The sequence below is a fragment of the Harpia harpyja genome, chromosome Z, assembly GCF_026419915.1.
Source record: "Harpia harpyja isolate bHarHar1 chromosome Z, bHarHar1 primary haplotype, whole genome shotgun sequence".
Lineage (NCBI taxonomy): Eukaryota > Metazoa > Chordata > Aves > Accipitriformes > Accipitridae > Harpia > Harpia harpyja.
In genome coordinates this window covers 71182746-71209161 of record NC_068969.1, presented here as the reverse complement: position 1 = coordinate 71209161, position 26416 = coordinate 71182746, and the positions used below count along the sequence as shown (strand labels likewise).

The 26416-nt window shown below is 41.3% G+C and overlaps 1 protein-coding gene across 1 annotated transcript; it reads right to left on the bottom strand.

Moving 5' to 3' along the window:
• Positions 1-2353: 2353 nt before the first annotated feature.
• LOC128137398 (fructose-1,6-bisphosphatase isozyme 2) lies at positions 2354-24553 on the bottom strand. Its single transcript, XM_052778288.1, has 7 exons — positions 24182-24553; positions 21295-21457; positions 20289-20381; positions 14454-14594; positions 13098-13235; positions 6911-7030; positions 2354-3087 (listed from the first exon to the last, which is right to left on the bottom strand). The coding sequence occupies exons 1-7, from the start codon at positions 24352-24354 to the stop codon at positions 2893-2895; spliced, it is 1023 nt and encodes a 340-aa protein (XP_052634248.1). The 5' UTR covers positions 24355-24553; the 3' UTR covers positions 2354-2892.
• Positions 24554-26416: the final 1863 nt, after the last annotated feature.

Below are 26416 nucleotides of genomic sequence, written 5' to 3'. Positions count from 1 at the left end.
CTAAAGGGGGCCTGCAAGAAAGCTGGAGAGGGACTTTTTACACGGGCATGCAGTGATAGAACAATGGTTAATGGCTTTAAACTGAAAGAGGGTAGATTTAGATTAGATGTAAGGAGGAAATTCTTCACTATGAGGGTGGTGAGGCACTGGCACAGGTTGCCCGGAGAGGTTGTGGATGCCCCATCCCTGGAAGTGTTCAAGGCCAGGTTGGATGGGGCTTTGAGCACCCTGGTCTAGTGGAAGGTGTCCCTGCCCATGGCAGGGGGGTTGGAACTAGATGATCTTTAAGGTCCCTTCCAACCCAAACCTTTCTATGATTCTATAACTCTGTAGAGCAGTCCATTTGCAGGGTTGTGCTAGATGTAGCAGAGAACATAGTCCTTAGGAAAAGAGTGTAGGTGCAGTAGGTCAAAGTGGGACTCCAGTGAAGGAAATCCACATTTCACACTAAAGAAAGTCACTGCTTTCTTAATCTGCATTTGGGGTTTGCATGGGTTGTTTATACAGGGAAGATACTGATCTCTTTGTAGATACCAGCCACCCAGCGGTCCACAAACAGTGAGCGTTATCATTTAAGAATCAACAGCCACCCAAGCTGCAGTTACTTGTCAGATCAGTGACCCAGTGCTAGCTCGTTGACTAACAGGTGCTTCTGGTGCAAACTCAGGAAAAAAAAATCATGGAAAGTCTAACAGCTGGGATTATATGCAGGTTTTGCTGTGAAATCATACTTAAATGAAAGCAACTCAGGTGCTGTTATGCTGGCGCTAGGGCACTGAATGACTGACACGTTGCAATACGCAGATACATAGCTTAACTGGCAGCACAGTAACAGAGATCTTAGTCACTAGAGCATGTATACCCACTGCAATACAAAATTTAAGTATTTTCCTAAAAAGTGGTTGGTTTTAGAGGCACTGGGGAGTACCAAGTCCCTGTTCCTGCTCTGTCCTTAATCATATCTCGTGGCCCCTTGGAAGCAGGACCAGGTTACAAGTGATCTTTGTTCTGCTGCAGTAGTGGTATTGTTAGCTTACTAGACTAGCCTTAATTATGCTTGGGTTTAGGTTACCAGTTTAAAAAATGCAGTAGTTTCTCAATAAATTGGTGACATCAATAGCTATTTGTTTTCTTATATGGAGATTATGAGGGAGAGAGAGAGCACATGACTATACATGTATAAAATATATGTATAAACATATATATATTTATATGCACACATGCACTGTGTGCCTATTTTGTTTGCAGGAAACCTGATTTACTCACTTTCATAGACAGAGTGCAAAATTGCATTCTCCAGTATAAAGTTGGCTATTACCTAAACCCTCACAATTTTCCCTGCTTCCTCTTCATTCTCCAGGATTTAAGTGTTGCTTGTTTTTTGCTGTTGATAGCAGAGATTTGGGAAGCACATGACGAGGAACAGAATAAACAAGTACACGCTGTACTTGCTGATCCTGGGCAGTTGTCACTGTTACAGCTTTAAAGACTGTCAGATAAAGACCTGCAGAAAGAGTGCTCTGATACCTGAAGCAGTACTGAAATCACATCCTTGCCCCTGGAATAACAATACCTAAGGGTCAATACCTGTCCTGTATAATTTTCTGTCTGCCTTTATTCAACCTGCCTCTTCTTTACAAATAATAGAACACAGTTGTAAGTTTAAAGATAACCATTGGAGTTTCTTGGCAGGAGTATTTTTAACTCCTATCTATGTCCTAATGTAATTCACAGACTGTTCTTAATAAAGTCTTGTACCAGCATGGCTGGGGGCATGGAGTAGGGGTGAAAATGAGCAGATGGGGCAGGAGTTGCTTAGGACAAGATGGTTGCCAAAAGAAACGTCCATATAATGAGACAGGAGGGTTATAAAGGTATCGGGATGCCTAATACTTAAAGTGACCTAAAGCCCAGTTTTCACACCTTTATCACTTAACTTAATCACACATTTCTTTTAATCAATAATTTTTGCTCTCGTTAGTCAATGAATGCCTGCTAGTTTCAGAGCTGATTCCTGATCTCCTTAGGCAGTGTCAACTCTGAGACATGGCACTAGGGCACCAACAGGACGAGTGTGCTGGAAGTGGCTAGGAACAGCAGTATAATGTATATAAAAGGGCAAGCTTCAATCTGAAATGAGAACCTTTCTAAGTAGAAAAAAAAGGAGATGTAGCAGTTGCATTGCGGCAATAGCTCATCTTCTGTTGCAGAGGGCAAGGGATAAACAGGAAATAGGCATGATTTGAGTGTCGCATCCATAGGAATGGCTTATTGTAATTTGTGCCATTAAAGCTTACCTGTCTAAATAGCACAAGGCATTTTCCTGTTCTTATAAGAATTGAAATACCCTGGCAACATTGCAGCCTTTTTATCTTTATTAATTACCGAAGACATATATAATTTGGAGCTTAAAACCACTGTTTCAGACAGCATGAGACTTTTGGTCTTCTCAGGGCTGTCAAGATAAAAAGCAACTGCAACAACACCTCTCACAGAAAATCCAGATAATGGCATTGCAAATGTTGATGTGATAATCCTGTGTCAAACAATGCCAACCATGTAGTATCAGATGTAAAGCTTCAGATCAAATGGGGGTACTGACACAATCCACTTCCTTTTGTTAATATTATATAAAATAAGTCACTTCTGTTTAATAATCAGGCCTCTGTCTCTACTTTTGCACTGCATAAATCAGAGTTAAAGGATTTTTACATTTGTCTGCAAATGAAAATTTTGGTTTTACCATCAATCATTCTCACTATTTTTCTAGTTCTCATAAAGTAGGATTTTCACTGAGAGATGGGTGCTAATTGCTAGAATCCACCATCTTGAAAGGTACAGCTTTTCCTGTAGATTGAAGACGAATGAGCAAGGTCTGATGTGGAAAAGCCTTTAGCTGCTCTTCTGGTGTTTCTGTACACAAGCAAGGTATTCTTGCACGTCGTCTGGAGAACCAAGGATAAGAGGGACTCTCTGGTGAATACTCTCAGGTTTCACATCCAACACCGCCTCAGTCCCTGTAGTCGCCACCCCACCTGCCTGCTCAATGATGAAAGCCATAGGGTTGCACTCGTAGAGAAGTCGGAGCTAAAAAGAAAGAGGGAACACATGATTGCCTTTGGGGGAAATTACACCAAAGGACTTACCAGAACCTACCCTTCCTTTTGTGATTTTGGAAAATTTTTACCAAACATCAATTGACCTAGATAGCAATGTCTCTCAATCTGCCCCTCCTTCTTCCCTCTCCTCCTCTCACCTCCCTTAACACCTTCTGTTTTGAGGAAGAGTGTACTGACCCTGCATCCAAGCATCACCACCATTGTTTCCAAGCTGACATACTGATGTGCAGCACCAGCGAAGCTGTATGTTGTCAAAAAAGTCAAAAGTAGCTGTTGGGCCCACAGACATCAGCAAAACAGTTAAGACAGCTAAGTTAACAGTACCGGGAAAGAAAAGCCCAAATCTCTTCTCATGTACAGGCTTTATGTGTTACCTCAAAGCTTGGGGTAATTGCATTGTGTTTGGTCAGGATATTTTGGAGTTTGAAACTTGATGCTCCCAGTTTCACATTTCAGGATTTGATTGCTGCTCTTCAGAAACGTGCATAGATATTAGTGGCCTGAACTGCTCCGGATGGTGACTGTTTTCAGAAGTAACTGCAGTAACTATTAAAAGCAAATTTTCCCTTTTGGTATGGAGGCAGTTTTGGTTTGGACCTGATATCTGTTCACATCTTTAAAAATGTTTTCTCTGGGGTGCCTATGGTCCGGTGGAATGCAGACTTATTTGGGAAATGCCAAATATTTCTACATTTAAAAGCACACAGATGATAGCTGGTTATTTTTTAACAGACATTGTTTCTGTACGTTTAGTTGAATCTTTGATGGTCTATGAAGCGCTCATGTGCGACAATGTTAGTACACAGTATGTTTAAAGGGCTTTTCACAGGTGCAAAAGGAGAGACTGTTTTCTGGGGAAAAGGAAACGTGACGGAATGCAACTGTATATAGACAAAGAAATGGGTCGGTGTCCTGGTTTTGGCTGGGATAGAGCTAATTGTCTTCCTAGTAGCTGGTATAGTGCTATGTTTTGGGTTCAGTATGAGAAGAATGCTGATAACACACTGTTGTTTTCAGTCTGCTAAGTAATGTTTAGACTAGAAGTCAAGGATTTTTCAACTTCTCATGCCCAGCCAGCAAGAAGGCTGGAAGGGCACAAGAAGTTGGGAAGGGACACAGCCAGGGCAGCTGACCCAACCTGGCCAAAGGGGTATTCCATACCATGTGATGTCATGCCCAGTATATAAACTGGGAGGAGTTGGCCTGGGAGGAATTGCCACTCGGGAACTAACTGGGCATAGGTCGGCAGGTGGTGAGCAATTGCATTGTACATCACTTGTATATTCCAACCCTTTTATTATTATTATTATTGTCATTTTTTTATTGTCATTATTATCATTATTAGTTTCTTCCTTTCTGTTCTATTAAACTGTTCTTATCTCAACACAGGAGTTTCACTTTTTTTTCCTAATTCTCTCCCCCATCCCACTGGGTGGGAGGGAATTGAGTGAGTGGCTGTGTGGTGCTTAGTTGCTGGCTGGGGTTAAACTATGACAGTCAGACACAGGACTTTACTACCCATCATTCCTTTATCACGCTGTTTGTAATAAAAACATGATGTATCACAAACTTAAATAGTGCATATTACCTTCATTCTTATCTTTAAAGCCCACTGAAGTGCTACTTCAGGTACAAGGACTCCATCTGGCAGGCAACATAGGACCAATAGCCTTCATTGTTCCCCTTAGTGCGTGGCCAACTTTTGGATCATGAGCCAGAAAACAGCAGTGGTACCACTGTGGAACCATGTGCTGAGTTTCTTCTTGCTTAACTGTGACTACATGGCTTAAGGAAAGCAGTTTTCCTTCAGGTAGTAGTGCAATTGCACTCAGGGGTCTTCAGATGGTCTCTGTCTTCAGATAGGTTTTAACATTCTTCACCTAATAGAGAACTATAAGCCTTAAGTTCATAAAAAATATTATTTAACATATCTGATTTGAAAAGAGGATCTATTTGGCTGGTTCTGCATTGCTTATTAAGCATTTTGTTCTCTTTCTTTAACTTAAAGAAGGAGCGCTATATGCTGGGGCCTACATGCATGTCATTTACATTTGCTTGAAAGCCTTTGAATCAATTCCAGTGACATTTGGTTCCTCTCAGCTCTCTATCCAAGTGCATAGACTGTCTTTCAAGGGGATGATGTTCAGGGCACCTGCCGCAAAGGCATTATCTCTCCAACAAGAAGAGTTTTGTGTGAAAAGAACTGTATACACGTGCACTCTGAGAAGGAAAGAAGAAAACTTTTATTTGTAATGATAGTACAGTTTTGCTTCTTTCATTGCTTTCTATACTATGGGAGTGCACGATAGATGAATCCAGTAGTCAGTGTAGGCTAACTCTTGCAGAAATCTTGATTTCTATAAAATTATATAAGTACTTTGTACATTTGTTCTTTTGTCTTATTTCTCATCTTTTCTCTTCAACAATGGTTTAACACAGATTTCAAAACAAAAAGTTTAATTTGAAGAAGCCAGTCAGCAAACCCCCTTCTCTCACACACAGCAAATTCCTTTTTTGTATCTTGCTCTGCTACACAAACAGATCCAGACCATTTAATGGCGGTTTGGTTGGTTGGGTTTTTTGGTTGTTGGTTTGGTTTTTTTTGGGGGTGGGGGTGGTTCTGGGATGATGTATCAAATATTTAAACAAATTTGCCTGGACAAACATGTAGATATTTTCTGTTGTGTATTCTGAAGAGAGTTCTTTTCCTGTTCTCCTTGTTTCACAGACCACTTGGATCTGCTGTGTTTATGATAAATACGTGCTCACCAGGATGGAATCAGTAGTCCTCTGTCCCTAGACATCAGGATGTTCTGATACCAGTGTGGGAGATAGGGCAAGTAGTTTTATGAGGGCAGATTCCTGTACATACCAGCCAAGGATACAAAAACATTTGAGTAGAAGGTTTTAAGTATGGTATTGACCAGGAAAGAAGAAGGTCTTGAAGTCAGAACAACATGACTAATATATTATGCATTGAGCCAATCATTTCCTAATGATGACCTGCAGGTTACTGGTGGTCCATATATTCCATAGATCAGCTGTATAACCAGATCTCTTTTAAAATATATTTGTTAAGAAGTTTGATAATAAGGGTATCTGGTGTTGCAGGAGAAAAGTTGAGGTTGACTGTGGTCCATGGCCCAGCAGATTCGGGGATTCATTGCATTGCATTGCATTAAGTCACAGTCTGTTTTGTACAGGCATCCAAACAGGAGATGGTCTTTTCCCAGAATACTGATCTCAGCATGCCGGAAACTCACTATCCACCGACAGAGTTTTTCAGATCAGTTAGTAGAAGCTTGTGTTTGCAGGGTTCATGATAGCAAGCTCAGTACCTTTTGGAAACATTAGGTAGGCAAACTTGGTTGTCTAACGTTGGACAAAACCCTGTCTGGAGTTCAGCATATCCCACCTGGACTCTAGTTGCCAGTATAAAGTGCAGAGGTCTTCCATAGGCCTGTGTTATATCTGCCAGTTGTGCTTAGGTATCTGAATGGGTTTCTATGGTACTGGAATGTTTCTCTTTAGATAAATGAATAAAGCCCTTGCAGTGAAAACCATTTGAGTAGTTTGTAATATAAAAGCACACAGGAAAATTTCTGGCCTAAATTGGCAATTGGCTGAATTTCTTGCCAATTCGATTGCTGACGATCACGTCCATTAATAATTTTCTCCAGGGGTGGAAAATTGTTATCTGTTTATATATCTAAACTATTCCTTTACATCTCCAGGAAAACCAGAGGTATTAGGTTGACTAAGTTCACCAGAGAGTAAGTCAAAAGATTTACCTTTCCTTTAGGACTCTTCTGATTAGCAGGGTACATGAAGATCCCACCATACATCAATGTACGGTGAACATCAGCTACCATGGAGCCCACGTACCTGGCACCATATGGGGAACTGCCATCCTGAAAAACATAAAGCATTATATCTACCAGGCTAGACAGCTAGTAGCATGGCAAAATGTAATTTTGTTATAAAACAGGAATCAAAGCTGCTTAAATCAATGGCTGCTTATGGACACTGTAATGCCTAAACCAGCCTGAAGCTTAGCCTTTTGTAAGATGTAGTGATTGTCTATGGGGTTCTAAAATAAGCACTTTAAAGAGCTGCACTCACAGTATGGAAACCAGGGTGCCTGTAATTTAAGTGGACAATTTCGTGTCAACCCCCAGCCTGTGAAAAAAGCAAGGGCTGCAAACAGTGCGCGAAAACTTCTTCACATTATCAGAACAATGTACCCATTTGATTGCTGATCCTTCACTGGTTCCTAAGCCAGGTCATGAGGAGGGGTGTCACTTTTTGCTACACGTCCCAGAGGACATTCCCAGAGGACTCCAGCTTTTTCCTTCTAGCTTATTTGTCAAGTTGTAAAATTGGTCATAGCATTCGTTCTGCAGCTTAGTTTGGGAGATAGTAATTCATTAATGAATGTAGTTTTCCTTGCTTGCAGCTTAGAAATTAATGTTGTTGAAGGAGAGGTCATTTTAGTGAGAGCAATCAGGGAAGTATTCATATCAGTCTCAGGTTTGCTGATCATAAAAATGGTAAGGTAGGAAACATAGAAGACAAGCAAGGTGTCTTGCACAAATAGAAGTTATATACACCAAATAAGTTCCACCTGAGAAAAGCGACGTGTCACCGTACTTTTGTGAAAGAGAGATACACAATACAAATGTAAACTGAAGGAAAGCTTTTTGAAGCTACTATGCCAAGAAGTCTGTTGGTCTTTTAAAATCTCTCACTCTGTCTTCAATGAAGTAGAGGAGGAATTTGCGCCTTCCCAGAAAATTAATAGAGGATGGGACTTCATGCACATTTAGTACACATATATATTTGTGTATTGCAATGCTACAAGTTTGAAAAGATCTCTGCATGTTTTTTCTGCCTGGATCAGTTGTCTAATAAAAGATCTTAGTGCTTTCTGTAAAGCTCGCCTTGTGCTGATACTAGATCCAGAGAAATACATAGAAAACTTGTTCAGCAATGCCAGCTCCAAGACCTTCAGACATCACAAGTTAGTCACCCTTCCCAGCAAAATCATGAGGTTAGCTGGGAGAAAAAAAACCACAAGTGGGAGGAAAAAACACAGATAGAGAAAAACATCATTATATTTTGAAATCACTTTTTCAAACTCTTCCGTGCAACTGTGAGGTTTTGATGTTTACTCTCTTTTAAAATGGGAAGAGATTCTCTACACAGTATAACGCAACACAACACTAGGAAGTTGAGTCCTAAGCCACTAAATGTAAGACTTGGATATTTGATACAGCTGGTAGTAAAACAGAGAACTGTTCCAGCTAAGGTAATAATCCTTGTTCAACTGTAGTTGTGCTGTTTTCCACGCTTCTTTCTTCTTGTACGCATTAGGAGAACTATTGAAAATTCAGAGGAAAACAATACAAAGTATGAAAGACTCAATGGGTAAGACACAGCCTGGAGCTTTTATATTTAGTTTTGTTTAAACCTGGGCCTATTATTTCCAGGGACAACTGAACAATACTTTTAAGTATTTAATCCCCTTTTTTTCACGGCTTACCATCAAATAATTACATATTTAGACTTCAAATGATAGCTTTTGCATCTCACAGCTGTTTGCACTTGTGACTTTGCAACTGTGAAAATCTGAGTTCAGAACAAAACACCTTAAGAAGTGTTAAAGAGAGACCAAAGCAAGTTTGCAGTTTAATAAAAGACAATTTTCAGGGAAAGATGTGATTATAGTCTAAAATTACCTTCAAAAATACAGTCAAAGGAAGAGCTCTCTTTTATGGTTTCAGAAGGTGATGAAGCAAGTCTTAAGAAAAGTTTGTTAAACATTAAGAAAAGTCATAGCATTTCAACCATAAGCAGGCCCTGAAACAGACTGCTAAGGACAGCTTCTATGACATTATCACATAAGGAGTCTGCAACCCACATGCATAAAATTTACTGACCATGAGGTGCACAGCTGAGCCACCTGTGTACAAGTCATCAGATACATTTGGGACATGCTAGATTTCCTATTCACGTGCAGGTCTTTTACACAATTTATGTGTACATGGACAGTGTTATGTGAAGCTGATGAGATGCCACTGACAGTTTTAGTTGCTTCTTACCCTAATAGAAATTCACCTGCTAGAAATACAATGCTGAGACTGTGCTGAGAAAAATACAGAAGAGAAAATCCTCCATTCTGGTACAATTATCACTTGAACCACAGACTGAAATAAAGTTTTCACTTCCCTTCTTAGCATCCAGCTACCTGCATGGGAGGAATAAATAGTCCTTTCAGTTACTAGAAATGTTACTTCTTGTTTCTCTAGTTTGGTCACTCATGTATTTTTCTTACAGATGAGAAAGTTAATAGGTGTTGCATGTGTGTTGGCATATTGCCCAGGCTTTCTTCTCAAACAAAATAACAGAGCATGAATGCTAGGGATATTCATCCTGAGTTCTGAGTAATGATAATCTGTGTGTTTGCCCAGTGAGCACTTTGCAGTGGTTCAGCTGATGCTAATGAAACAGTTGGAGAACCTTGATGTTCCCTTGGTCAGTGTCCATGGTGTTTGCGTAAACTTGTGATTGCTCTTATATTCACCCTTTCTGCTGCTTTTCTTTGCTTAACCCAAAGGAACAAAAATGTCTTATAACAGATAGGTCCTGTGATTTTTTTCTTCACAATGTGATAGAAGTCACTTTTTCACTTCTTTATTCTACTCATTTCTGACAGCTATGTTCCTCCACAGCAGAACAGGACCATGTTTTTCTTGCATAACTATGATGACTAGGCGAGTGGGGGGAAAAAAGTCTTTACTACAGACTACAGCAGCAACACCCTGCATCCCTCGCTCCACATACAGATACAGTGACAAAAACACAGTGTTTTTATTAGCTTTTTTATGTCTCTTGGGCACAGCCGGGCTGGCTGGCAGGAGAATGCTTCATGCTGAAATGTGCTGTTGATGATAAGTTTTTGATGGCATTGCTAATACAAATCCTTAACCAGGGAGTCTCCATTGCATGACTCTCAACTTCTCTTGTGGCCGTAGGAAGCAAAGATAAAAATAAGTGGAAAAGCAAAGTACGACAATGCCCACAGCATGTTTCTGAGTTCTACCATCAGTGAACCAGTGCCAGCTAAAGGCTAGGGCCCTGCAAGCATTACTGGAATAAAAACCCACTTTGGGAAGGAGTTAGAGTCAAATTTGTGCAGAAACAATTTCTGGCCCAGCAGTGCCCATTACACAGGGCAGACTGGAGTAAATGTGTTGCATTACAGGCAGCCTTGCAAACAGCAGCTTGCTCTTCAAGATGGTTAAGCAGCAGGATATTTTGTGATGCTTAACAAAAAATCAGCTTTACTCTGGACTCTCGTTCCAGAAAAGACGTGTCTAGACAAACATTTCCCACTAAGATCCGTATAACAATGGTAGGAGGTTTACAGCTGACCTGCAGAACAGCAACAATTTTCCGGTGTTTTTAATTTGGAATTGATGCCTTAGGTGAATAATGGTCCACAAGAAACTTTGATGGTCAACATGGCTTTGTAGTCTAGACTGCCTGATCTAGGATGCTGTTGTTAGATAGTAAGGGAAAATCTCTCCTCTCCACATAAACAGTTGATTTGTAATATTTGGTCGCCAATGACAGTGATACAGTACTTGGGACATGTTGTGGAGAACATCCTACTTTGTTTGCCTGTTTTATTTTTAACTTTTCAGTTTTCTGTGGCAATGTTAGAGAGTCATCTGAACAGTCTGTTGACCAAGAACCACAGGAAGGAGGAAATAGAAGTAGGATCAAAGGAAAAAAGGGATAAGAAAGTGGCAAGTAGCTGAGATTAATGCTGAGTCTCTTGGCTTCTAGTGGCCAGAAGGCCATAGGGTGAGAGGCCTGCCTGAGTAAGAAGGGGTCCCCCATGCCCCACATGTCAGTTCCTCCTCAAGTCACAGGCAGAGGGTATCCAGCAGATACCCCCCACTGCCCTTCTGTGTGCTGAAGAGAGGAAGACAAAAGACCAAAGCTGTCTAATGGTCCACCTGGGCACTGCAGGGAAGGAAGGTGGGAGCATCACCAGTGTAGCTGGCAAGGCTTACAGATGATGCCAGGAAGCAGGTTTCATGCTATAGAAGAGTGGCAACACCTTCTTTCTCTTGTCCTCTCACAATGCAAATATAATGTCCTTTTTAAATCAAGGAACTGAGTTATGCTGTTTCCAAAACTCGGGTTCATAACAAGCTTTCAGATGGGCAGGGCACTTCCTTGTGCTTTGTGGCCATAACATTGGTGCCTTGTCTCTTCTCACGCAGACAACCCTACATCTCAGAGCAGCAAAGCAATGTGCTTGCTCAGCATCCCTGAGGAGGCTTCCCCTGCCCCAAATAACCCATGCAGTACTGTGCCCCTTGCTTTAAAGTAACAAAAACATGTTTTGCCAACTTCTGTTGCTTTAGTGCACCAACACTTTCAATAGGTTTTCTTCAAATGAAGCACAGATTTGAGATAAAATAATGTTTGCAAATGAGGTTTCTCCTGTATGTCCTAACCTACAGGATTTAGTGAATCACATGATAGAGCTGTCCTCACCGAGCCTGTGGTGAAATAACTCTGGTCTTTCCTCTGAGTTTGAAATCTCTACAGTGTTTTTATAGTTGCCTGGGGTTAACTATTTGTTTAAGAGTTTTACTTTAAACCACTTTGGTGGTTTGCAAAAACACAAATTAATAAATCCAGTGTCAGTGCATTATACTGAACACATAGCTCAGCAGCATAATGTGAGCAGAGTGAGAAGCACAGATCTCCTTCTCTTTCCCAGCTGGAGGAGTTTTCTGCTTCTCTCACAGCTGGACTGAAAGCAGTCTTCGAAGTTCCAAAATAATTTCAAATATTCAAAATGAAGATATTTAAAATGCTGTGATATGACACCCTCTGTAGCTACAATCTTGATAATGTGGAAAAGAGATTTTTGATAAGAGGTCAGCATTGTAGCTATATCCAATGTAGTAAATTCATATTTTTCAGCTCAGAAGCAGCTTCTCACAGGACTATGGTTTAAACTCTTACTTGGTACAGCACCCTGAAGTTTTCTGCTGGATACATTGATTTTTACATGAGCCCTGTGTAAGTATTCTTGACAACTTACAGTTTAAAAAATAATCCTATGTCTTTTTTTTAACAGGAAGAGCATTAAAACCAGTTTCCTGGGCAAATTCAGTCCTGAGCTATTCTAAATCATGATATTTCGTTATGACTTACTGGTCACATAACCACACTTTCTAGAGAGCTTCCAGCTTTCCACATTGAGAGCTTGTGTTGTGTCCTCCTAGCATTGACTAGAAGTCATCCAGAGCTGTATGTCCACATGAGGAGGTTCATCAGACATTGGATCCTCTCAGCTTTACGTCTCTGAGGGATACAGTATAATCCCCTTAACAACAGAATGTAGTGAAATTGTGCCTCACACCATTGGCTCTTGTCAGTCTATGGGTTGGTTTGTGCTCCATATGATGCAAGTAGACAGTGCAAGAGTGATACTGCATTTCTCAGATGCAAGCATGTACAGGAAGGAGAAGGTGATGCCACCCAGACCCCTGCAAGCACCTTCTGGGCAGTATGTGGAATCTAGCCCCAAATGCCTAGCTGCACATATGACTGAGCTGCATATTCAGATAAGCTAGAGAACAAGGGTACCCCCACATGTTGGTGGCACAGTTTCAGAGCTTTGTTGAAGAACCTGGTTCTTCATGTACAGCACATTTTCTTCCACACAGTGACAAACAAGCTATGAATTTACTTACTGAAGTCTTAAGTTATAAAAGACATCAGGGCACTGGAAAAAACCAGACATATACCTGAAATGGACCTGATGGCACGAAAGGCTTACATGGGGCTGAACTCAGTGAGGCCTTCAAATCCTTTTCCATCGGCCAGGACTCTGTGCTTGCTAGCGTGCCAGCACACAGTACATTGGGTACAGTGCTAATATTTTCTTACCTCAGGGAATTTCTTCTTTTGTAAATATTCTGTCATTGCAGGATCAAAATACTTTGCATAACCTTCATTGAGACTATATACTTTCCCTTTCTTCTTGATTTTAACATCTCTGTCCACCAAAATAAATTCACCAAGAGCCTACAGAAGAACAAGATAGACCAGCTATTAGCAAGCAGCAGAAAATTTTGTTGACTTTCCGTAACAGTTGTCACACTAGACAAGGCAGAAACACTAGCACAGCTTGGTCCTTTCAGCACTAGTCTTGTGTATAACTTCACAGTATTTCAAAGAGAGCAGCAAGCACAGAATCTGCATTAAGTTCATGAAAACTTGTCATATTATTACTATAAACAAAACCCAATTTGACTCTATTAGCATATCAAAAGAACACTAGTCAGCCCTGAAAGCAGATGGATTGTGAATCTCTATCCACAAATCATAAGGTTACAAATTAAGAATGGCCATCTGATCTTTGAACTTTTCTTGCCTGTCTTGTCTAAATATCTTAAAGTGAATGTGGTCGGCTACCCCCAGGTGTTGATGTCCGCAGGCTGAGTGCAACTTCCACCTTCTCTTCCTCTATCTCTAATCAGAGCAGTTCAGCTCCCAGTTCTTCCCACTTGGAATGAGACTATTTATAAAGGTTAAAAGGAGTTTTGATAATAATGCATCCTTTCATCACCACCCCCCCCACCCCAGCCCCCCACCCCCACCCCCCCCTCCATGTTATTGCCCACATCTAATGCTGGTTTCTTAAATGAGCAGTGTTATTCCTGCATTCCTCCAGCAATGCTTGTTGGGCTCCTGGTCTGGGCACCGAAGGGTGGCACATGTCCAATTGTATGGGTATGGTTGTTCTTTTGCAAATTGTTGGGTATGCAACTTAGAGGACTTAGACATAAAACTGAATTGCACTCAGGAAAGAAGACATCACTTTGCATGAACTGTATCAAAAAATGGTCCTTGCCGCAGGCTAAACACTTAACATGCTAAGGTTCTTCTACAGACAGAAAATGGAAGAACAAGAAAAAAGCAGAGTCCTTTAAGTGGAGGCAAAGACACTGTTCAGAGTAAATTTTCTTAAGTGTTTGTAAAAACCAGCAGTGTGGTTTGAATGAACAGGGTTTCAAACGCTGTTTAACTCTCACTGAGTAGAAAAATCAGAGGTATTGCAACCCACATACTCATGTATTATTAAATACTTGTAAGGTGGAGGTGGGATGCTCCAGGATGTGGGTGAAAAAAAGAATTGTGTATACTGCCTAGATTACAGAGACAAGGAGTAAAGAAACGAGTAAACCCATGCATGGAAAGGTCTAAAAGGTAGTGGCAATGTGATTAACACCGTGACTGTACCGGATCGAGCATGAAGCAGTCCACTCCTTGCCCCGTGGAGAGGGCTACCAGTGTAGCACTGCCATACAAGGCATAGCCTGCAGCAACAATATTGCGTCCGGGCTGCAAAGCATCTTTTTCAGAGGGCTCGTTGTCTGTTTCCTGAGGAAAAATTATCATTGGACTGAAGGTTAAATTCTTATGAGAAACAATAAAAACAACACTTCAATAATAATGTGGGGCAGATTTCCTTTTTGTATCTACACAGGCCTTTGAAACAACCGAAATAGAGATTGTTCCCACTAGTTCAGAGCAAGTTTGGTACAAGTACATATTCATGCTGGGACAGGACATTGAGAGTTTGTTATTTTATACATGTCATGCAATCAATATGATACCTGCAACAAAGCTGATACCTTAGCATTACAGCCCAGTCTATTAATTCAAGATCATCAGAAATCTGAGACAGAACAGAGGTACTAATTTTCTGTCAATGTAAACATAAGCTATCATACTGACACCCCTCAGAGGGAATAACTGTGAGGTGAATGCAGTTATTAACATTACAGAAAAGTTGCTTCCAGTAATGCAGAATAAAAGGTAGATGGTGCAACGCGATGGAACCAAGATTGTGCATTTGTCTCTGCTGGTGAACAGATGTGTAACTGAAATGATATAAATGTTCATATTATATATAAAAGAACAACTGCATTTGCATATGTAATGTGTGAGTATGTGCAGGTATGTGTATATAACTACACAGAACATTCACACGGCATTTTACTTCATGCTTTTAATCAATTTCTGACTTGCGTTTTGATTTGGCACTTTGGTTATCAGTGAACAACAATAGCCCAAGCAGACCTTATGCAAATATTTCCAGCCAGCTCTGGGGGTGTGCCTCAGCCACGGCTTACAAGAGTTTGACTGATGGGGTAAGAAAGGAGAACAGCCAAGAGTATTTGGGAGGACTGGCTCCAGCCTTCACCTCCTGGGACTACAAAGGAGGTAGGGAATGCTTGATACTAATGTTTCTTTAAAAGCTTGTCTGTTGTGGGGGGTCTTCTGTGGATGTTTTGGTGGTTGCTCACGAGGAATTAAAATGAGAACCCCCTCAGATCCTTTCTTCAGAACCTGGCTTAGCATTTTATTGTTCCAAACTCAGACAATTCCTCAGTGATTGCATGGGCTTAATTAGATTGAGTAGCAGCTAAATAGAAATAGCAGGTCTAGCCAAAAATATCTGGTTAAAAAAATAAAAATCAGTGGAGACTCCTTTGTGTAGGAAATAAAATATTTTATGAATATTGAGTAAATTCCTTAAATTCAAGAATGCTTTCCACAGGTATTTTCCAAAGGAAAACACCTCTCCTCCAACAAACAGAGAAATCCTCTGCTGTGCTGTGTGGCAAGGCGCTTTCCAGGTGCCCATCACGGTCCTAGCAAGGTGGAAAGCTAAGGGTAACCTGAGGATCCTGTTCATTGATGTATACCAACATCTAGAGGAAACTGAGATGTGGGACACCAAAACTACATCTTTCTTGGCATATGAAGATAGTAATTCCGCATCAAAATGTTTTCATTTTCAGCTGGAAGATTTTATTACTTGTATTACTTTCGCTTACAGTTTTTAGCTGTATTTTGCTCAAAATTTTTTATTATTATTATTTTGCGAAGTTATTCTGTGGAAGAAAATCCAGCTGCCAACCAGCTTTTCATGGGAGCTGAAATATAGCATGTACAAATACATCTGGTATGCAGTCTTTTGGAATTATGCTATGTCAAGCTTCTTATTCAGAGAGGTTATAATGCACATAATGAAGGAAGACTAGTTAAACCCCCTGTTTGTATATTCCAGAGCTTTGAATACTGACTGTTAGTGGCTAATCCTTTGCTAAACAATCTTTTACAGAACCAACTATTATGCTGTACATAGCACCTCCTCTTTCAAAAATGTATTGCCATGGTACATACATCTCAGCATCAAAAGCAATGGTTGCCTATAGTAGACAAATTATTTGCAACAGTAAATGCAGAATTAAACATACATTTACACAACTAGTTGCAAACATATTATAGTTCTCCTAGCTTTTTGTATGCTTTCCTCATTAAATAAAGAATAATTTTGTATAAATACAGTGAAGAGGTTTGTTTTATAGAACATGGTGTATATACAGTACACGTAACTGCTGGTTACACATGTTACTGATTTAAAATACATTTTTCTGAGATGAGCTTTTCAGTCCTATCTCTTAAATACATTTTCTATGTTTATATGGCTGAGAAACCACATATTTGTTGACTATTCTGAAAAAAATAGGGGAATTCCTCCCTTGGGAGACAGACAGTTGGGCAGAATTCACTTGTTTTTCCATCTGTGTTTCCAAGAGCCAGCTTCCAAAAGGAAGGAAAAAAGCTCAGCCTCAAACAAACATTTTGCAGAGCTTGTCAGAATGCAAAAAAGCTAGAGATCAGCTGATAATTCTTTGTTAGGACTGCAGGAGTTTTGTCCTGCCAAGTACCATGTACTGTGAAACAAACCAGGGAATTAAGCTGGCCGGCAGACTCTGATAGCTGCTGAATATTTTCACTTCTTTCTGGTGCACAGATGGATTTCCTTTCTATTATATTTTGACTATGAGATGGCGGTAGTGAAAGCTCTTTAGAAGTCCTTATGCAAGGCACTGAAATAGGCAGAGGAACTGCAGAGAAGCTCTGACAAGCATTGACACAGTCACTTTGGCTCGTTGTTGGTGTGAAGCAGATGAAACAAGGTCTACAGAGTCTGGCTATAGGGGTGGCCTCAGGTGATAGCTGAGTGTGAAAATTTTTGCATGTATGATTTGCCCACATCACATGAAGGGGTTCTCATCGGCACTGGGAGCAGCTCTGGAGGGACATGGTTTCCAGGTCTCCATTTGTATCATGTATTTCATGAGTATCTTTTGCATTTGCCCTGAATTTTTACACCTTCTCCACAAGGGACTACATGGAGGGGAGGACATTGTCCTCATGACAGTGCGGGGGAGGAAGTAAAATACACTTGAGGCATTGGGCAAAGTTACAAATTAAAACCAGAATGAAACAAAGCAGCAGAGTTTCATAGCGTATATGTGCAGTATGAGTTGAGAGTTGTAGATTCAGCTCAGTGGCATGAAAAACTGGGAAGAATCCAAGCAAAAAATATTTAATGCCACAACATCCCGACACACCAGCAGCTGAGAGCCCCTCAGCGGCAGTGACTGTCAAGGTCTTATCCCTTGCTCTGACTTCTGTTGATTCAGCAAGGCTCATCCCTCAGCCCCACTTTTCTGACTTTTCTTGTCTTTTTAACAATACCACCCATGCTTCAGAATGCAAAAGCCAGGTGGAAAATTTAATAAACCTAATATGGTATTTATTTCCCGGTGGTTTTTGCTAAGAAACTGATGTCGTGCTTTTCTGGCAGGAGGTAATGGTACCTGCCACCATGGTGGTGGCTCTGGATTGGGAGCAGCCAGAGAACGATTTTTCAGGTTTGAAATGTATTGGCCAAGTCTGGCCTTTGTAGAAAAGTGCTGATTACCTTTTTTTTTCCTAAAATGAGACAAATATTTCAGTTCTGGAGGGTGTGCCTTTGGAAATTAAATTAAGGTGCTGACATGGTGAGGAAATTAGTCATGCAGTCATCTGAGAATTGGAAGGTACCAAGTATCAGACAGGTGCTAAGGGTAATCCTTTGCAATTACATTTTTTCTAGCTTTTCCAGAATGATGTTAATGAACCTTAAATGGCTTGAAATTATATTTTTTTCTTAAGTGATTCTCATCGATTGGATAAACATCTCACTTTTATTCCTTTCACACTACCCTTCAGTAACAATCAATAAAGGACTTATTTCATTATTTCAAAGGTTTCGAAGTTAATAGTGTTTAAAGTTAATAGCGTTACTATGAAATTGCCTTGTCTGAGAGGAGAATGTGTTAATTAGTGTGTACTTTGGAATTAACATTTTAATGGAAAGAATTATACAAGTGAAAGTCTGTGAATTCAACATTGTTTCTAACTTACCAGGGAAAACTAGCAAGTTGCCCTTGTAATTGACAAACTGTGCTTCATCCTAGCAGCAGGGTTTTCATTTGGATATGAAGCATTTGTACAAAGTAATATAATTTTCTTTTTATGAAGCACTGAAGGGTATCCACCCACATGAAATCCAGTAACTTAGAAACAGTATTTACAACAAATATATTAATATATATTAGAACAACAAGAAGTATGGGAAGATCAGAAAATGAACTGAAAACTTGAGTATTTGGGAATGACAATTGTTATTTGGGAAATGTTTCTATTCTGAAGCAGAATCCTAGGGAAGACTGGGCAGTCTATGGTCTTTACACATTAGCAGGTGAGTTAAAGATGGTAGAGAAATCTAACCTGCATTTCACCAACAACCTGCTAAGCTATGTTAATCACACTGAGCACTTGCTTTTACAGCCAGGCAGAGTAACTTAACACAACACTTCTAAAGAGAAAGCTAATGCTTAGTATTTGTAGGATGGTGCTTACCACCTTTAAGAATAGTGGACAATGCAGCTGTTGCCTACTCTAAATGTTGGGAGGTGCTGTAGTCTTTTAGGCTATCTTTAGAGAGATAAATGAAAAGGGTAGGGCCCCTTTGCTTACCATAAGGGCATGGGGCATGGATTGCATCCATACAGCTAAGCTCTCATCCCTGCAAAAACCAAGGCAGTAGATGGTACTGGAGGTAGTCCCTGGGCTGCTCGTTCCACAAGCCATACCCAGGCATCATCTCAATGTTGTCTGGCCTGGGCTGCATCTGTGATGTGGGTTTGCACTAACCATTAACAGTGTGGACAGCCATATGCCAGCACTTGGCTTGTGCCATGACCCTGTTGAGATTGTGCCATAACTATTTGGTTTACTAGTAGATTAATATTCTCAACAGTGATGATTAGTGTATAGCCTACCAGAAATGTAAAAGAAAGAGGACTAGCCAGTTGAAAATGATGAGTTAAAAGATGAGAGTATACTTTAAAAACGTATCTTCATATGTTTGAATTGTATCACCTGAATCTGCAAAGGCTTCTTTGCAGTCACAAGAACAGTAAGTGTTACTTCACAATAGTAATGGCTGAGGGTCTCCCATAGTCATATGACTGTGAGCTCAGGCTTTAGGAGAAACACCAACTACTGGGAGATTAGCAGTCGAATCACAAGACTTGGCATGACTCTCACTATTAACGTTTGTTAGTTGGCTGCGCAGTTGCTGTTCTGTGCAGCCCCACGGGAGCAGACGTGCTGGCAGGGCTCCGGCGGCTGCAGGTGACTGCTTCCTTCAGCCTCAGGTGGCCTCCATCGGTTAGCCGGCTTATAAACTCCCATCCGTAACAGGCATAGCAACTCGCACCGGGAGGCCACCACACTGCTAACCATGACACAGTCCAGGCAGTGACTGTCAGCCCTCCCCAGTCTGTACCCAGGAAGGCAAATTACTGTGATTCGCAGGCACCGCGACACCCCTCAGCTCTCCTGCAGCAAGTAAAGCATCATTTGAAGGAGCTAACCGGCTGCCTGATGGTGAGAGGGTTCTATTTAAGCACCTGTGTGTCTGGAGAGGGGGGAGTGCTGCCACCTAACAATTTCATGGGGCTAAGTGTCCCCTTCCTGGGAATTTAGGCAGCATTTTAGCACTTGTGAATCTCAAGTGTTACCTCTTCTACTGTTTCCAAAGCTCTGTTGATCCCAAAGACACTTAAAGGACCTAGGAAAGAAACTGAGCAAGTTGATATACCCAAGACATTTTGCTTTCACCAAGTGAATCATGCCATGTGCACTTCGTTCGTAATGGCTTACCTTTTTGTAGACAGCAAATATTGTTCCTATTGGTGCCAAGCAGTCTATGTTGGATGAGCCATCGAGGGGGTCAAAGCACACCACATATTTACCCTACAACAGAAGTGGCAAGGGAAGCATTAAACGATATGTAGTCTTGTGCTATTATTTCTTTTTGCTTGACAAAACCCATGTTTTATGACTGCGTTTATCCCTCCAGGCATGCCTGACACGGCTTGTCAGAGAAGGCTGCACTGTTGGCCCAGCTGGCCCTGCAGCACAACACCCACTCCCTGCAGGGCCTGCCAGAGAAATAGGAGAGGGCACATTTCTGCTCAGACAGCACAAAATCTGATGATAAGAGAGGAGCAGCCATCTGCTGCCAAGCAATGCAAGAAATCGCTTGAAAGAAAAAGAAGTCACTCGTTCTGGAAGCCAGCATCTTCCTCAAGTAAATATGTTTTGTTTTGTTCAGAATGAAAGGATTTGCCTGTGATGTGAGATTTGATGATAAGAAGGCAGAAAGAAGATATCTTGGGGAAAGGGTAGGTTACATCAGCATGACTAGTATCTTGCTGCAACAGGATCCCTCCTGGGGCAAGCCTGATGAAGCAGTCAGGTGTTTCCTCTGGACGTGCAACATAAAACCCAGTTTGGCCAGCCTCTTATCTCATTTTATCTTGCCTAAATATTAATGTAATCCAAAACCGTTACACAGGCAGTCAGGGAATGTAATAGTACACTTACACCTGGGATCTGGGGTGTGTTAACAATCTCCAAAATAATTATTTCCCCTCACCTTCACAAAACTTTAATAATAATTTTACCCTCCACATCTCCTTTAGCTGTTGAAACCATGCCATCCACCACAGTTACTAATCAAAACAATGCAGTAATGGTGCAAATTTCCTGAATTCCCCCGGGAAGGGTTGGTTTTGGGGCCAGCCCCAGGTTTCATACTTGAAACAAGAGTGCCACCTGCTGCTGCCTGAGCCGATAACCCCCTGAAGGCAGGAGCTGCACAGACCCGCTTCTCTTTCGGGGTGATGATGGCCTCCTTGTTCTCCTCCGTGACCAGGACGCAGGTGCTGTAGGAAGACTGGAGCATATTAATCACCAGGGAGTTGGATAATACGTCCAGCTTCTTCACTTCGTCACCAGTCACGTTCACAGTGCCAGCTATACCAAACCTACAGAAAAGTAAAAATGTCAAGAAACCTGAGGGAAGCCAATGTTAAAGGTTTTTACGAAAAAAAAAAACCACCCTCAGGGTGGCTCCTTCCTCTCATCTTCCCACACCTCTAACCTTTGGATTAAACTGCTAAGATGCATTAGGAGACAGTTGCTGCTGCTGCTGGAACATAAAAGCGTGCACAAGAAAGACAAAGGGTGATGGCATTAATTTTTGGGCTTTACCTGCATCCTTTTGCTCCTGCTTGGATGGTCTCCAGGCCAGGACCAGGGCCCACAGCCTGGCTGGTGGGTGCCAGGCTTCCCTAGCAGCCCCACAAAGCAGCTGGCAGCAGCTTTGAGGAAGGAGAAGGGCCAGTTAGCATCTGCATTGTTTTCTGCCACTGGCTGCTCAGAGCTTTGTAGTGGTCCTTTAACCCACATCCACTCAGTCCCCAGCCACGCCAAAATCAGAAGTTTTAAAGACACCCACAGATAATTCCCCATGCTGAACTGTATCTCAGGATCAAGGTCTGTTTTATTTTGTGATCCTCAGCTGAATTAGAATGACGCTTCCATTCCCTATACTGATTTTAGCAATATACTAATGATGTACTATATCGTAGTGCATAGTACTATATATAGTAGTACACATATTTCTGAGATTGCTAGTTGATGAAGCACTGTTTAGACCTAATGTACATGGTCTGGGCATCTTAGAAGTATAAGGAATCATACAGGGAATAGATACCTCATTTTTATTCATTGCGGGGGGGGGGGGGGGGAGAAGGGGAAAGGGGTAACTAATTACTCCCTAGGATACTGGTCAGCAGCAGGACTTAGTTGGGGGCAGGATAGGGTTTTTTTGTCTTACTCAAAGCTCAAAGCTGCCCGAGCTTTTCAGAATTACTGAGCATTTTGAGCACTCTATTTTGGAGTGCCAAGTTTGAGATACTGGAAAGGACCATGATTTTCAGGGAGTGCTAAGCACCCATTCTCCAGTTAGTGCATTTTCAGGCACATTCCCAGCTTAAGTCTATGGCTTGGAAAAAGGTCCTCCTTTACTTTTGAATGGCAAATTTGTTAAAAATATATGCTGAGCTCTTTAACATTAAACTAGTCACTTCACAGTCTCCTGTTTAGAGGGGCTAGAAAAATCAGAGCTCTCTAACTTCACAGATGCAGATGTAGGCAAGCCAGTCACCGTGGTTGAAAGTTTACCATGGGCATTTCTGAAATTTCATGGTTAGTTGCAGTAATTTGAATCGTGCAAGTTACTCACTTTTGTGTATGGATACTTTAGATATTTCTGGTTCATCACCTGAAGCTTTAGTTTATAGAAAGAGACATTTGCTCCTTAACATAATGGATGTTTTCTTTCTGAAGGGAAGATTCATCAAGCACAGTAGCTGTGTGTTCTGGCAGCTAGTTGGCTATTCCACCTCTAGTCTATCAAACAGAGGTTCTCCCCACTTACTAAGTACTTCTGATATTGCATACTGAAAGATTAAAATGAGATAAAAGCAACTGTTTCTCTAAAAGTCAGGGAGGCGAAACAGCCCAGCTTCACCTAGTAAGTACGAAGTATAGTTTAACAGTTAGGGCATAGGAGCCTGATGCTGCTGTTAACTTTGAGTATGTCTCATGTCCTCTCTACATATTATGGTCCCTGCCTGTAAAGTGAGGGTGATATAGTACCGAGACATTGAATTCATGATTTACAAAGATCATTGAGGACTTCAACCAAATAGTTGACAGAAGCACAAAAAGAACCAGAGTGTCATACATTTTGGTGTTTCCATGGCAAAAAAAAAAAAAAAAAAATTACAAATGTTGTCTTTCTTACACAAATATATTCCCTGTCTTTTTTATGTATGTATACATATGTACATACACAGGTATGTACAGAAACATATCTTTCAATACATAACAAAACCTGTATATTTTAAATGCATAGTTTTATTAGGACGTTCCAGCTCTCTGAACAGTTTCAGATAGATCACCATTAAAAGAATGACACTGATGTCCATTTCACCTTGCTGTGTGAGGAACAGCTCGGTTCATCCCAGGCTTTGCTAAGGCAATTCTTTATTCCATTTGCTAAACCACTAGATGTCAAATTGCTATGTTTGTTTTTCATATGGGGCCTTTTAAAACTCCCCACCTGTAACCCTACTACTACTTGAGGAAGGAAGGGGAAATGCACTCGTGCATGGTAGTGTATGTCATTTCTCACAGGGCTGTAGCTTTAGACCATTACTTATACTGCAGTCAGGCAGAACATCAGCTTCCCAAGATAAGTCAAGCCCTGATTTGCACAGCTCAGCACCAGGCTTGGATGTTAGCAGACAATATCATGGTGTGATACTCTGCATTAAAAATACCATGTTGTGATATTTTGCAAATTCACAGTAGATTTAAGAATAGATCAGTATCAACATTTACAAGGGATAGCAAGGTGAGCAGTGCATTGAAGTTCTGACTTACATTTTTAGATTAAAATATTACAGAACAGCAGTTAGTTTAAATGCCTATCTTGCACCCAATATCAAAATACTCCAGAAAGAGAAATCTCCCGCTTCCCACTCTTGATAATCCAGGCTCTGACCTCACGCCTACAGTCACTTGGCTTAAAAAAGACATTTTGAATGTATTTATGAATCCCTGCCCACTCCCCAGCCTTGCTGTGCAAGCAGCTGTCTCTCTACCTCCTCTTCCTCCCCGTATCGCTAGGTAGGACTCACATGTGGGCAAGGCCTGCCTTTCTGACTGCAGAGGAAATGGCCTTTATGGCAGTCAGCATGGAGTTGAGCAGCTGTGTCAGCTCCCCTGTCGCTCCTTTAACGCGGCGTCCCTTCTCCATAACAAATCGCGTGAGCGTCAGCATATCCGTTTCGAAGGGGGTTTTGTCGGACATTTTTCCTGGGTACCAGAGTTCCTATATTCTCGGCTGGACGAGAGGCTTTCTTGCCACACTGAGATCCTGGGTAGCTGTTTTATTTTGAGGCGAAGCTGTTGGCTGCGTTGCCGGGCAGAGTTTATTAAGATGTTTCTGAGACCATGTGATTGAGTGCTCAGAATAACTGCACCCCAGGCTGGCTCCACCGCCCCTCCGGGATGCAGGAAAGGAGCCTGAGATGGGACTACAGCTGAGCAACCCTTGCTCATCTGTCCTCCCCACACACTGAAATTAGTGATGTGCAGATCTAGTAACATATTCTAATTGTGCGTTATACTGCTTATAATGCAAAGCTCGCGCTGGCCGCCTAGCTGGAAACTGCTTTCCTGTAGTTGCCACTCAGCAACAAGCTCAGCATAGCCAAGGGAAAGCACGCAATTTGCAAGGCACCAGAAATGAAGGCATGGGGCATCAGTAACCACGCGTGCCATCGTGCCCCGCGGCAGAGGACACACCATGCTGTGACGCTGGGCGTTGAAGTTCCCTTCCCATATCACCTTCGTCCCTGCTTGCTCACCCTCTTTTGGCCTGTTCCATGGAGGAGGGTTTTGAAGGTGTATGGCACATCCCAGGGGAATCAACAGGAGATGCAGCGTGCATCTAGACATGCATTTATTTAAGATGTTTTATGTTGCTAGTTAGTCTGCTGCAATCCCATTTTAATGACTTCATTCTTAGTTTGGGCTACTTGTAATATTACAGGGCTTGCATGAATGAGAAGTACTGGTGAGCTGTGGCTTGATTGGTTACAAAGTAATTGTGTCTTCAATAATTTACAAATGAAGCTTATCTGATTTAAGCATATCTGTGTCATGACTCACAAAATGAAATTTTACATCGGCTTTGGTATTGTAGTGCACCATGTAAATAAAGGTATGTCCAAGTTTGCAATTATACTGCCAGTAACTCCTTACAAGCAATATACTTGGATCATATGGTGCTAATGTGAAGGTAGATGGGAATGTCAGTAAACTAGGTACCTGCTATCTGGAACACCGGAATTACAGATTTTAATTACAGCACTATCTTCCCACTCAGATAAAGCAGTAAGAACAATTATATGTTGTAGCCTTCATTTGACTTATTAGCAGCACTGTCTTGTTTTTAAGCAGAAGATCTGGAAAGCCCACAAGCAAAACAAGAAACTCTGGAGTTAAAGAAGAAAAGTTTCATTGAATTTCATTGTTATCATTCACTTAACCCAAATTACTGCACTAAAATCATGCCAGGAAGACAGAAACAAAATTCAGTAACAAAACATACACCTAGCTTTGTTTTTGTTAAGAGGAACTGCAGCTGTAGGCAGAGGTTTTATTTCCTTCTGCATTCCCTTTTTAATCTTTAGCATTTCTTTGGATTTTCCTAAAAGCATCTTTTCACCTATGAACAATACATTTCTTGGAGAGTTGTAAAGGGATTTGAATGCTAAGGTTTTCTACTTTGAAACCAGCCTCAAACAACGGTCTTAGAAACTGACAGCACTGAACACTAGCAACAAGTACAAAGACACAGTTCAGTGCTGCTTGCATCCCATGTGCTTAGCTGTGGGGATGTTTCTCAAGTGTCATTCTAGGGAGGAGGAGGGACTGGTGAGCAGAACTCCTCAGGTGGAGCAACCGGCAGATTTTGCGTCCTCTAAGTGAATGGTGGAAGAAGAAAGTGAGCTTGAAGATTTCTTTTTCTCTTTTCTACCACTGTGATCTAGCTGAAAGTATACAATACCACTCATGTCACGGGACAAATATTCCAGAGCACTTTTTGCCAGGTTAGGAGACTTTCTTTCTTTGAACAGACTTTGTACAAAACCAAAATATAACATATTTAGGAAGCTGTGGGATAGCACATGGTGCTATTAATAAAAGAAGGGGACAGGTTTCACATTATACATGCAAACAGATCTGCTGGTTTAAAGTACAGCCATTACATTCTGCACATTATTTCGTCATCATGGCAGTTGTCAGCCTGGCCAGTACTAAAATGCTTTCAATGCAAAATCTGTCTGCTATGTAACTAGAATACC